The 14394-nt window shown below is 49.9% G+C and overlaps 1 protein-coding gene across 1 annotated transcript in view; it reads right to left on the bottom strand.

The window, feature by feature from the left end:
- SPG11 (SPG11 vesicle trafficking associated, spatacsin) overlaps window positions 1–14394 on the bottom strand; it is a 623940-nt gene that overhangs the window by 91878 nt on the left and 517668 nt on the right. Inside the window, exon 39 of the mRNA XM_085644681.1 lies at window positions 13198–13353. Within this exon, the coding sequence (XP_085500807.1) occupies window positions 13198–13353 (156 nt within the window). The remainder of the gene's footprint in view (window positions 1–13197; window positions 13354–14394) is intronic.

Below are 14394 nucleotides of genomic sequence, written 5' to 3'. Positions count from 1 at the left end.
GTCTGTTAACACGTGCACCACTCTCCCTTTGAAAGAAGGAAGGAATGCCTTCAGTACAAGATGATCGCCCGAAGCTCTAGAAGGTTGATGTAGAGCCCGGACTCCGCCGGAGACCAGAGATCTGTGATCCCATGTGGCCGCCCCACCCTAGAAGTGATGCATCTGTCACTGTTGTAAACTCCGGGTGGGGTAGGGAGAGGGATCTGCCATTGACCCAATCCTGGTTCGTTAGCCACCACTGCAATTGGTGTGCAGTGCCCTCCGAGATCTGGAAGCAATCGGAAAGATTCCCCTGATGCTGTGTCCACTGGAACTTCAGGTCCCACTGCAGAGCCCGCATATGCCACCTGGCATAGCCCACTAGCAGGATGCAGGAGGCCATGAGGCCCAGTAGCTTCAGGGTCATTTTTACCGAAACCTGGGATAGAGGCAGAAAGTTCGGAATCATAGCCCAAATATCCTGGACTCGCTGCTCGGGAGAATAAGCACAAAACTGCGCCGTGTTCAGAACCGCTTCGATGAAAAGGAGCTTCTGAGAGGGAATCGGGTGTGACTTCGGCACGTTGATGGTGAACCCCAGTGAATGCAGGAGGTCGGCTGTAGTCTGGAGGTGGGAGACGACAGCCTGGGGCGAGCCCGCCTTCAACAGCCAGTTGTCGAGATAAGACTGGCACCCTTGATCTGCGCAGATGAGCTGCGATCACCGCCATCACTTTTGTAAATACCGGAGGGGCGCTGGTAAGGCCAAAAGGGAGCACGGTAAACTGAAAGTGCTCGTGACCTACCGTGAACCGCAGGTAACGCCGATGGGCCGGCAGGACGGGGATGTGAAAAGAGGCGTCCTGCAAGTCCAAAGCTACCATCCAGCTCCGGGGTCGAGGGCAGACAGGACCTGAGGCAGTGTCAACATTTTGAACTTCTCCTTCCGTTGGAAGCTGTTGACGTTCCTGAGATCCAAGATAGGACGCAGGCCCTTGTCCTTCTTGGGCACCAGAAAGTAGTAGGAATAACAACCACGACCTACTTCTGAGGCAGGAACTTGCTCGATGGCTCCCTTGGCCAAGAGAGCTGGAATTTCCTGTTGGAGAAGGGCCAAGTGAACCTCCAACATGCAATGAAATTGGGGTGGCATGGATGGAGGGGTAGTCTCGAAGGGGAGGGAGTAGCCCCTTCGGACTATCTGCAAAACCCACCTGTCGGACGTGATGGTGAGCCAGTGGGGGAGGTGATGGCGAATCCTGCTGCCCACTGGCAAAAGGTGGCCCTGAAAGATCGGACTAGGAGGGCTTGGAGGCTGCTGCAGAGGGGGCACCGGTGGACTGGTCCGCCCGCTGGCCCCCAGACCCACGACAATGGGCCCCACGTCCCCGGCCGCGCAGTGGTTGGACAGCTTGCGCAGGCCTGTGGCTCTGGACGGAATGTGGCGGGTCACCCCTTCCGTAGCCACAATAGGGGCGTAAAGCAGACTGCGCGGGCGAGGTGGAAGCAAGGCCCAAGGACCTGGCCGTAGCCCTGGAGTCCTTAAAACGCTTGAGCGCGTTGTCTGCTTTGTCGCCAAACAAGCGACAGCCATCAAAAGGCATATCCATAAGTGTAGCTTGGACATCACCCGAGAAGCCAGTGGATCTCAGCCAGACGTAGCATGGTAGGACTACGGACGTTGAAATCGTCCTGCCTAGCGAGTCTGCAGTGTCAAGCCCACACCGTATGGCGAACTTTGCTGCGTCTCTCCCTTCGGCCACTGCACGGGAGAGCACAGCCCGGGCCTCCTCCAGACACTGAGGCAGCACCTGCGCAACTGTGTCCCACACAGAATGGGAGTAACGGCCCAAGAGACATGCGGTGTTCACAGACCGCAGTGCTAAGCTGGAGGAAGAAAACATTTTCTTCCCAAGATGGTCCAGCTTCTTGGATTCCCTATCAGGTGGTGTGGTAGGGAATGCACCCTTGGAAGTGGAGGCTTGGACCACCAAGCTCGCAGGGGTAGGGTGTTGGGAGAGAAAAATAGGGTCGCCCGGGGCCAGGAGGTGGCGTAGGGCAATCATCCTACCCACAGGAGCACCTGTGTTGGGCTTGGACCAAGTGCCCAAAAGGATGTCCATGAAGGCCTCATTGAACAGCAGTAGTTGCTCCGAAGAGGCCGCTTCCGGTTGAAGCACCTCGGTTAGGAGGTTAGTCCTAACCTCCACCGTAGGAAGCTCGAGGTTTAGGGCCTCAGCCGCCCTACGCAACACCACTGCATATGATGCGCCCTCCTCGTAGCCACGGTAGGGGGAGAAAGCATGCCAAGGTCTGGAGAAGTGTCCAGACCACTGGCCTCACCCAACTCATCTCTCTAGTCTGGTTCTTCCAATTGGTCTGCCAGAGGGTCCACAGACCCCTCCCAGTCCTCCTCACCCTCCTCTGGTAGCCACTCAGGGCGATAGGGAACGCCAGGGGAGAACAGGGGTACAAAAGTACTGGTCGACGCTGGTCCCGACATCGGGCGACGGTGGTCCGACTCCGTGTTCACATCGAGGGGGAGGCTGGGGTTGACGTCGGCTGGGGACACAACCGGCGTCGGAGTGGGCGGAGGTGTCATCAATGGATTCAGCGCCGGAGGAGGTGTCACGAGGTCGACCGGTGCCGATCCTGATTCAGGCCTGGAGCCGAAGCCGCGGACATCAAAGGCCTAGAGCTCCCATACGAGTCTGCGGGGCCCAAAGGCGCGCTGGACGAGTCGGGCTGCCCAAAAATAGAATGAAGGGTTTCGTAAAAGCTACAAAGTTGGGCAGGGGTTGCTCCTGCTCCCGGAAAGGGAGGAAGGCTCGGAATCGACCCAACAGGCTCCGCGGGCGGAGCCAGATGACTACCTGCCACATCCCGCGTCACGTCGCCCGACGGACGGGGAGAACGTGAAGATCGATGGTGCTTCTTTGCCTTCTATTTGTGCTTCGACTTACCCGAAGGTGAAGACTTCCACGAGGAATGGTGGTGATGGCTCCTAGACTGGGCCATCGAGCGGCGCAGAGCCGACTGCTGGGCCTCCAGAAGCTTTCGGGACCGCTCCCGCAAAGACTTCGGGCCATGGCCCGGCAGCCGGAGCACGACTTTGGGTCGTAGTCGCACTCCAGGCACCAGAGGCACACAAGATGGGGTTCCGTCACCGACATCAGCTTGTGGCAGGAGCCACAGGGCTTGAAGCCGGTTCGGCGAGATGACATCCCTGTGCAGCAAGAGTTGTAACAACTCAAAAAGACGTCGATAAAAAGCAGTAAAAATGGAGTCAAAAAGTGACTTGAGGTACCGCTCTCTCCGGATCTGCGCTGGCTGGCGCGGAAAAAGAAAGAACTGACATCAGCTCGCAGGGACGGCGTCTAAGTAGATACCGCAACGTCATTCTGGCAACCACTACACCAACGACGAGCTCGGAGTCGACCGACACCATCTACCGACACGCAGGGGTACTGCTGAAGAAAAATTCTGAGGATCCAGTCTGACGCAGGGGGTTAATTCTAAGGTGAGGAATCCATAATTAATTGTCTCTTTCAGATGACTGATTTGTTCACTCTGACGGCCACCAGAGAAATGCCCTGACATTCCAGCCATATCCAGAGACCTAGGGCCACTTGCACAGGGTCCACGACTCCACCGCGCTCTGTTTGTTGCAGTGCCACATGGTGGTGGTGGTGTCAGTGAACACCTGCACTAGCCTTCGCTTGAGCGAAGGAAGAAAGTCTTTTAAGGCCAGTCAGATCACCCTCAGTCTCAACAAGTTGATGTGGAGCTGGGACCCTGCCGGAGACGAGAGTCCTTTGATCTCCAAATCGCCCTGATGGCAACCGAACCCAGCAGTGGCACATCTGTCACTACAGTCTGTTCTGGGTAGGGAAAGGAGAGGGGTCTGCCACCGACCCAATCATGATTTATCTGCCACCACTGTAGGTCTTTTTCAGTTCCCTAAAAGATCTGGACCAGGTCGGAGAGATTCCCTTGATGCAGTACCCACTGGGCCTTCGGGTCATACTGCAGAGCCCACATTTGCCAATAGACATGTTCTACTAGCAGGATGTAGGAGGTAGGAGGTCATAAAGCCCAATAGCCTCAGAGATAGTCCCACCAAAATACAGGATAGAGGCTGAAACATCGGAATCATAGCCTGAATATCCTGGACTGACCATTCAGGAGGTAAGGCCCGAAACTGCACAGTGTCCACAACAGTACCTATGAAACGGAACATCTGAAAGGGAGTCAGGTGTGACTTCAGCATGTTGATAGTGAACCCTAGTGAGTGCAAGAGATCTGCCGTAGTCTGGAGGTGGGAGGCGACTGTCTGGGGAGAGTCTGCTTTAACAACCAATCATCGAAGTAGGGGAAGACCGGAACACCCATCCACCGCCATTAACCTGGTGAACGCCCAAGGGGCGCTCGTCAGGCCACAGGGGAGCACAACAAATTTAAAGTGCCTGGGGGCCCACCGAGAACCGCAGGAAATGCCTGCAGGCAAGCAGGACAGGGATATGGAAGTAGGCATCCTTCTAGTCCAGCCATACCATCCAAACTCCCGGGTCAAAGGCAGACAGGACCTAAGCTAACTTGAACTTCTCTTCAGAAAGAAGTTGAGAAGGCGCAGATCTAGAACCCAGTGGAGGCCTCCATCCTTTTTGGGCACCAGAAAGTAGCGGAAGTATCAACCACAACCTACTTCTAATGCCGGCAACCTCTTGATGGCTCCTTTGACCAAAAGAGTCTGTACTACCTGATGGAGCAGGGAGAAGTAATCCTCCATCCACCAGTGTTAAGAAGGTAGCATTAGTGGAGGGGTTTACAAAATTGGTCTACAAACAATCTCTGTCAGAGTATAAAAAATTAATGCATTAATGTTACTATACCACAGCTAGAAGTGCAGCAAAGGACTCCTAAAAATAATTATGTGCAACTCCTTGGCCACCTTTTTCCAGGAGAAAGTGAGATCAGTTTATAGCAGTTTCTTAATGTCATGTCACAAAACTCTACTTCATCTCAAAGCACAACACCTACTATTAATAGGGATGAGGAAGTGGAAGCGTGTTCAGCCACCTCAAATGATTTCAAACCCCAGGAACTACTCGCCTTTCCACCCTTGACCTCGGATCAGGTTATCAATCTACTCTTATCCACTAAATCAGGATCCCCTTTAGACCCACGCCCCCCTAAGAGTTTTCATCTTATACCGGAAGCAATGGCCACGCACTTAACTACTATTTTAAATCAAATGTTTTCATCAGGCATATTCCCTACCAATAGGAAGCTAGCCTCAGTTCTCCCTCTTTAAAAGAAAGCAAACCTGGATGGGGGGGGATCCTAGTAATGACCGTCCTATTTCCAGACCTCGCCTGCCAGCCAAGATGGTCGAGAAGCCTATGAATGTAACATTATCAGATTACATCGAGAAACAAGCCTTCCTGGATGCTACGCAGTTCGGCTTTAGAAAGCATCACATCACAGAACTGGCACTGAACTTAGCATCAGAACAGATCAGGCAGACAGTCGACGCCGGGAGCAATGCAGCACTAGTGCTGCTTGACTTCTAGGCTGCATTCGATACGGTAAGCAATACAAGACTAGAAGACTGCCTGGAGAAGATAGGAATACAAGGTAAAGCCCTTACACTATTCCGGTCTTTTTTGGCTAACAGAGAACAGTTTGTAGCTCTTTCTGATTTCAAGTCACCCAACTTTATTCTACCATGCAGGGTTCGTCAGGGCTCGTTGAGCTCGACCATTTTTAACAGCTACGTAGCACCTTTAGCACAACTTATTCGGTCCTTGGGCTTCTCAGAAAATTCCTATACTGATGACACCCAAATTGTGGTTTCAGTGAAAAGCTCACCATCAGACGCTGCATCACAGTTTTTTACGTGCCTGCGTCAAGTTGGTGACTGGATGGCCACCAGCTGCCTAAAACTGAATTCTAATAAGACTGAAGTTCTGCTCTTTAGCAGCAATACCACTTTCTAGTCCCCAGCTCTTTGGCCCCCCGGACTCTGCTCTCTACCAGTCCCCACAACTAAAGTAAAAAACGTGGGTATCATTTTTGACTCCAAGCTCACATTGGAAAGTCATGTCAATCAGGTCACCTCTGTATCTTTTTATACACTAAAACTACTCCGGTATGAGAGCCGGGGGGGCGGGGAGGGGGGGAGGCGGACAGGGTCGACCTCTGGCTGGTGACCCCATGTTGTCTTTAGGAACCTGGTCCATGACAATGAAAAAGCACTGAAGCCTGTTGGCCTTGGTGGCTGGATGGGAAAGGGTGGTTGGTTGCCCCATCTGTCGCCATGGAAGGAGAGAAAAGCAGAATGAGATTGGCTGCAGGTGAAAGGAGAGGCCCAAGGACCTAGTAGTAGCCCGGCTATCCTTAAAGTGTCCCAGCGCTGAGTCTGCTTTTTCGCCAAGGAGGTGACAGTCATCGAAGGACAGTCATCGAAGGGCATTTCAATAAGGGAAGCTTGGATGTCACCCGAAAAGCCAGTAACTCTCACTTAGGTACGGTCTCTTAGTGCCAAGGATGATGCAATCGTTCTGACTAGCGAGCCGATCATGTTCAGTCCGTAGCGAATAGTGAGCTTTACTGCATCTTTGCCATCTGAAATGGCCTGTGACAGTATGGCTTGGGTCTCCTCCGAGACCATAGGCAGCACTTTCACAGAATCCCAAACTGCATAGGAGTATTGGTAAAAAAAAGGCATGTGGTGTTCACTGATCACAGTGCTAGGCTGGTGGAAGAGAACATCCTCTTGCCAAATTTGTCTAGCTTTTTAGATTACCTATCCGGTGGAGTTTTAGGGAAAGTGCCAGGGTTGACTTGGAGGCTTGGACCACCATGCTCTTTGGGGTAGAGTGCTGGGTGAGGAAACTGGGATCCCCAGGAGCAGGGTAATGGTGGCGGGCAATTGTCCTGTGCACGGGAGCCCCAGGTGCAGGGCTTGCACCAGGCCCCAAGCAGAAAGTCCATAAGGGCTTCAATAAAATAGGAGGCGAGGTTCCCAACTGAAGCACCTCTGTCGGGCTGAGTGCCGCAGAGGCAGCTGCAAAAGAAGCCCCTTCTTACATAGCCATGGTGGGAGGAGAGACCAAGCCAATGTCTGGTGAGGTTTCCAAACCACTGGCATCCGCCTGTTCCTCATACCAATTGTCCTTGGACTCTTCTAGGGGGTTAAGGTAGCCATAAGGGTTCTGAGACCCCTCCCAATAATCTTTCTTAGCAGTTTTATCAAAGGAGAAAGTCACTGGCTCCGACTCAGAGGGCACGGTTTTGGCCAGGGTCAGTGTCGGAAGACACCTAGTCAGTTTTGTATCAGAGGCAGGTATGACGGTTGGTTCGGAGCTGCTGCAGGGTGTCGGAGGTGCTACAAACCACAGCACTGGAGTGGGCTCGGCAGAAAGACACAGTGTTGCAGCAAAAGCTGTTCCAGATCTGACACTGGATCCAACTACCTGACTGGCACCGAGGGCGAACCCTACGGAGGGAATCCAGTGGGGGTTCCCTTCGAACCTGAGAAGCACAAAGGTGCACCAGAGTGGTTGGTCCACCAAAATATGAGATGGATGGCCTCATAGAACCCATTTAGTTGGGCAGGGTTCGCTGCAGCTCTGGGAAACTGGGAAGCATACAGCGGACCCAGACACAGGTTTCACAAGATGCATGGGAGTGGGCTTTGACTTGTGTCATCGTTCCCGCGCCTCGTCCGAAGACCTGGACCGGCGTGGTGAACTCGAAGAATGCTTAGACTTTCTGGACTTTTCCTTTTGCAGGACTTACCCAACAACATCGACTGAGATGACGAACACCGAGAACAGTCTTGGGACCTTCCACGCGCAGGGAATCCAATTGTCGGGTGGCACGGAGCTTCAAAGAGTTCTCCTGCAGCACCTGAAGGTGCATGGCACACTACTCCTCACTAAGCCTTGAAATCGTAGTCCCCCTTCAAGCACGATAGGTAAACCAGGTGTGGTGACAGGCACCACAAGGGTGGAAACTTGCTAGATTTTTTAGGAGACATCCTTAGCATACCAGGAGACAAAGGACAAAGTCTCAAAGAGGCGTTAACAAAACGTTGAAAAACTTCAGCTGGTGAAGAGCATGAGAGCAGCGACAGGATTGGCTACAGAAGTCCCGCGCTGGGGGCAGAGCTGAGCAGAAGAAAACCGGAATGGAGCGGCATTGACCTTCATGCAGGTGGATAACGTTACTTACCCAGTAAATGTCTGTTCTTGGCATGTACAGCTGTAGATTCACATGCTTTGCATACTCCCGCCATCTAGTGTTGGGTCTGGATGTTTGCAGTTTGTTTTATGCGAAGAAGTTTTTTCCAGTCACAAGGTAGGCGACTCCTGCTTTTGGTGATAGTGAGCATGGGCTCCATTGTTAGATTGTTTTCCCGCAGTGGGTGAGAATGGAGTTAGAAAGAGTAGAATATGGATGTCCATGCGTATGTATGTACACTAAAGAGAGAACTGCAGCAGCTACAGGTACCTGGGGAGGCGGGTGGGCGCATGTGAATCTACAGCTGTACATGCCAAGAACAGACGTCTACTGGGTAAGTAACGTTATCCGTTAGAGGCTTGTGAGCTGTAGATCACATGCGTGGCATAGACTATATAGCAGTAATCTCCCAAAGCGGAGGCTAACCTGTAGCTGTTGTTTGAAATAGTGTTTTAAGTACTGCTTGGCCCACATTAGCTTGTTGTCTTGCTAACACATCTACACAATAGTGTTTTGTGAATGTGTACGGTGTAGATCATGTTGCAGCTTTGCAAATGTCCACTATGGGAATGTTTCCTAAGAAGGCCATAGTAGCCCCCATCTTGTGAGTGGAATACCCTCTAGGGGGTACAGTTAAAGTTATTTTTGCTTTTGCATAACAGGTTTGAATGCATTTAACAATCCACCTTGCAATACCTGATTTGGAGATAGGATTGCCCTTGTGTGGTTGTGCAAAAGCAACAAAAAGTTGTTTGGTCTTTCGAAATGATTGTGTTCTTTCAATGTAGTATAACAGTGCTCTTCTGACATCTTAGGTGTGTTGAGCTCTCTCTGCAACAGAACCAGGTTGAGGGAAGAATACGGGTAATCCTGCCGACTGATTTATGTGAAATGCAGAGACTACCTTAGGTAGAAATGTAGGGTTTGTACGTAGAACCACTTTCTCTCTGTGCAGTTGAAAAATGGTTCTTCTATGGTTAGTGCCTGTAGTTCACCCACTATCCTCAGTGAAGTAATTGTAATGAGGAAAGCAGTTTTCCAAGAGACAAACTGTGGCTCACACCTATGCATGGGTTCAAAGAGTGGTCCCATTAATCTTGTGAGGACTGTGCTAAGATTTCACACTGGGGCAGGTGGAAGTCTTGGAGGTATAACTCCTTAAAGTCCATCCATGAAAGCTTTAATTACGGAAACTCTGAAAAGTGATAGATGTTGCCTATTTTGTAGGTACGCAGCTATTGCAGCAAGATGTAGCCGGATGGAGGTGTAAGCCAATCCTGACTGCTGCAAGTGTAACAGATAGCAGATAATGTTCTCTATGGAAGCATCAAGTGAGTTGATGTGATTGTTTCAATTTTGTTGCGCAACAGGCTCTTATGGTAGGCCTTCTGGCCTCCTTGATATTCATACAGTTTGGTGGAAGGTTCAGATAACCAAATTCTATGACTACAGGAGCCAAATCGCGAGGTTCAGTTGTTTGGGATCTGTGTGTCTGATTTCACTATGGCTCTGTGTAAGGAGACCAGGTGTTAGGTGCAGCTTTTGATGCGGGATCAGAGACAGCTCCAACAGGGTTGTGAGCCATTATTGTCGGACTCATGTGGGAGCAACTAGGATCAATGTGAGGGATGTTTGCCTGAGCTTCCGAACCACTGCTGGAATGAGTGGGAGAGGCGGAAAAGCATAAGTAAATATCCCTGACCAGTTTATCCATAGTGCATTGCCCTTGGATAGCTGGTGTGGGTACCTGGAGGCGAAGCTTGGGCATTTTGCGTTTTGTTGTGCCGCGAACAGAGCTATCTGAGGGAATCCCCAACTTTGAAAGTATGGGAGGAGAGCCTGAGGGTGAAGTTCCCACTTGTGTATCTGCTGCTTTTGTCTGCTGAGGAGGGCTGCAATCTGATTGTTTACTCCTGGGAGGTGTTCCGCTAGGAGATAGATTTTGTGGTGAATGGCTCACTTCCAAATGTCTTGGGCTAAGTAGGACAGTTGGAGAGAGTGTGTGTCCCCCTGTTTTTGTAAGTAGTACATGGCGGTCATGTTGTTGGTACGGACTAAGACAGTTTTGCCAACCAGGTGTGTTTAAAATGCCTCGAGAGCTAGGAAAATCGCAAGTAGCTTTAAATGATTTATGTGGAGCAAGTTTTGCCGTTGACTTCATAGGCCTTGCACTGTGTGGTGCTGAAGATGAGCTCCCCAGCCACTGAGGAACGCGTCCGTTGTTAGTACTATTTGTGCAACCGGGTCTACAAAGGGCAATCCTTTTGATACATTTTGTGTGTTCCACCACTGCAGAGAGCGGTGAGTACGGCCACTAACCAACACTAGATCGGTTAACAGACCCTGTGATTGGTTCCACTGATTCGCTAAACATTCTTGAAGGGGACGCATGTGCAGCCTGACATGGGGAACTATTATGATACAAGATGCAATCATTCCTAGTAGTTGCATATCCAAGCAAGTGATTGGATTGAAACTGGAGAACTAGAGCCTGAATGTTGTAAATTCTGGCTGCATTGGGAAAAGCCAAAGCCTTTTGAGTATTTAAGGTGTGCTCCTAGATAGTTTTAAATATTTGCAGGTTGTAGATGTGATTTTAGCTGTGAACCCCAGTTGATGTAATAACTGAATTGTTTTGTGGGTGTGATGGAGAGATTTTGGATATGTGCTGGCTTTGATGAGCCAGTCGTCCAAGTAGGGGAAAACATGGATGTGTTCTCTTCTCAGGTGAGCAGCGACTACCGCCATACACTTTGTGAAGACTCTGGGGGCAGAGGAGACTCCAAATGGGAGTACCTTGAACTGGTAATGTTGACCCGCTACCATAAATCTGAGAAATTTGCGATGAGCGGGATGGATTGGGATATGGAAGTAGGAGTCCTTTAGGTCGTGTGTAGACAGAAAGTCGCCCTGTTGTAGTAGTGGTATTACTTGTTGAAGTGTTACCATGTGAAAATGGTCTGACTGTACGTAAAGATTTAGTTCTCAGAGGTCCAGTATTGGTCTGAGAGAACCATCCTTTTTTGGTATTAGAAAGTAAAAGGAGTACATGCCCGACCCGTGGTGTTGTGATGGTACGAGCTCTATAGCCTCTTTTAGAAGGAGAGACTGAACCTCTTGTTTTAGGAGGTGTAAGTGATCCGGTGAGAGTTTGTGTGACCTTGGGGAATGTTTGGAGGATTGTTGGTGAACTCCAGGCAGTAACCAGAGCAGATAATTTCCAGTACCCACTTGTCTGTTAATATAGAATGCCAGACTGGTAGGAAATCCGAAAGACGCCCCCTGACAGGTGTTAAATGTTCGGGGGGAAGTGTAGTGAAGTCATTGTTTTGTGTTGGAGGGGGAGGCGCGCGTGTTTGAGCCTCTACCTCTGCTTTTGCTGCTGCTATACCCCTCTGAAGTAACCCTTAGAGGGAGACGGTTGGTTGTTACCCTTGTACGTGGTAGTCTCTGAGGAGGTATTTTGGACCCTCTGCGGTAGGAAGAGCGCCGAAAGGAACCATGTGTTTGCGTCAATAGAAGGGCTCCCATGGATTTGGCCACTTCCGTATCTTTTTTCATTTTTTCCAGTGAGGAATCTACAATCGGGCCAAAGAGGTGCTCTTTGTCGAAGGGTGTGTTCAGGATGGTAGTCTGAACCTCAGGTTTAAAACCGGATATGCGTAGCCAGGCGTGTCTTCTCAAAAGGACGTTGGTGTTGCTCTAGCAGCAGTGTCTGCAGCATCTAGGGAGCACCTGATAGCATTATTTGAAATAAGCGGTCTCTCCCTCACTAAATCTTACGCTTTAGCTTTGTGTTCATCGGGCAGATATTGGAGCAAGTGCTCCATTTTGTCCCAATGTGCCCTGACGTATCTTGCTAGTAGCGCTTGCATGTTAGAGATGCTACAGAAGTTTGCTGCCTGTAAGAAGCTACCCTTTTCCCCGATGCATCAATAAGCTTGGATTCTTTATCTGGGGGCAGAGCATCTCGTGTAGTTTGGGAGTTGGCCCTTTTACGCGCGTTGGACACCACTAGGGAGTCCAATGTTAATTGTCACTTAATGTAGGCTGGGACAGAAGGTGCTGGCTTGTATTTCTTATCTACCCTTGGGGTAAGGATACGTGCTCTGAAGGGCCATTAAATATATCAACATGCCTTATCATACCCATTAACATGGGGAGTGAGTGTAATGACTTTTGTGTGCTGATGAGTGTTTCAAACAGGAAATCCTCCTCAAGGGATTCTTTGTGCAGCTGCACACCATGATAGTTGGCAGCTCTACCGAACAACTATATGTAGTCTACACCGTCGTCCGGTGGAGAGGCTTTTGTAGGGTAAATGTCAGGATCGTTTCCCGTGGGAGAGTTGGTATTGCAATCCATCCATAGGTCTGGAACCAATGGTATATTGTCCCCATCCCCAATCCCATCTTCATCATCCTGATCTTCAGGTGTGTCTGGTGGTGAGTGCTCAGGTGAAATCATTAAGTGTTGAGGTTGAGGAGAAGGAGGAGATGGAAATGGAAGAGGATGAGGAGAAGGATTAGTCCTAACACTCTTCATTTTCAAACGAATATGGTAGGCCTCCTCAGATTCAGGTTTTGATTTGTGTGTCACTTTTGTAGAGATATGTCCAGTAGTTGGATGGATGTGCATATCTAGGGGCAGAGGTCTAACTGTATCCCTGTGCACCACTTACCGTGTAGCCACACTCCTCTGAGCCGTCTATGCTCATGAGGTGCTTTCCAAGTCAGAGTGCACAAGACACCTATCTGTGCTCCTGCCTTATAGATCAGAGAAAAGACTCCTTCCCTGCACACCTTGTGCACATGATCTCAAATAACAATCTATTTCCATATACTTGGCATGCCCAGAAGGTTAGGGGTCATCTTCTTTCACTGTGCTGTGTATGCCCAAGAGGACAGAGGATGTTGCACCCCTGAATGTAAACAACGCCAAGTTCGGCAGGTCTGCGATCACACTTCTTACCTGATAGAAACGGGGCAGTGCTCTGATAGCATCCATGAGAATTTCCGGTTCCAGATTGATAAGTTTTGTTTTCTGGCCATTGCTCAGGAAGTGCAGTTGCAGTGTGATGAGCTTAGCCAGCCGGGCACACCGTAAGGACTGCCGGACACATGATTCCTGCCGGATAAATCACAGAACAGATCATCAGGGAACTCACAAGCATACAGGGGGTCATTCCTGCCACTGGGGACCGGAGATTAAATTTGGGGGGGTAGGTATTCAGAAATTGAAAGTCACAGTGGGCAGGAGTATTACAATGAACAGGAGGGGCCTCTTTCCAGTCATTAAGGATGGGACCGACTGTAGTAACTGGGGGAGGCCCATTCCAGTAAATGAAAAAGAGACATCAAAAGGTTATCAGCGAGGCTGCTGTCCTTCAGAGATTGCTACGGGCAACTTGTATTCTCAGCTACCACAGACCTGCTGCCCAAAGCTAGGTGTCGAGAAGGAATCTGTAGTGACTGCCACCAGGAGGCAGAATACAGGAGGAAGCGGAAAGAAGCCATTAGGCAGATGAACTACATGGGCAGAAATGGACAGAAAAAAAGAGGGAATGGTATTTTACAGGAAAGTAAAGGGATAGTATGACGGGGAAAACCATTAAAGGCGACCCCCTAGGAATTGCAAAAATCACAGGGATGGTTACCTGCTCAAGTCAGCAGACCACCAAGTCTGTGATTGCTTTATTTAAAAGCAATCTTATTTTTTTGTAAAGCAGACCATTTTCCTTAAAGGAAAACAGGATGCTTTACAAAAAGAAAAATGAAGAGTTTTCCTTTCACTTTTTAAGAGCAGGCAGTGGTCCGTGGGACCACTGCCTGCTCTTAAAAAAATATGTTTACAAACATTCACAAAGGGGAAGGGGCCCCTTGGGGACCCCATTCCAATTTGCGAATGAGTTACTACCTACTTGAAGTAGGTGGTAAAATGTGAATGTTTTGCGACCGCATTGCGGTCACAAAACATTCGTACATACAGATGCGATTCGGTATTAGGAAGGTACGCCCTAAACACGCCCCTTCCTAATACCAAATCGCGAAACCCAATTTGTGATTCTGTTACAGGTTACCGAATTGCAATTTGGGTTTGATGCATGTGAAAAGCCTTTGTTGCATTCGCAAACGGGCTGATTCTGCGAATTGGCCCGTTTGCAAACTC

This window comes from Triturus cristatus, chromosome 3_1 (genome assembly GCF_964204655.1).
Source record: "Triturus cristatus chromosome 3_1, aTriCri1.1, whole genome shotgun sequence".
Taxonomy (NCBI): domain Eukaryota; kingdom Metazoa; phylum Chordata; class Amphibia; order Caudata; family Salamandridae; genus Triturus; species Triturus cristatus.
This window is presented reverse-complemented; position numbering and strand designations above follow the sequence as displayed.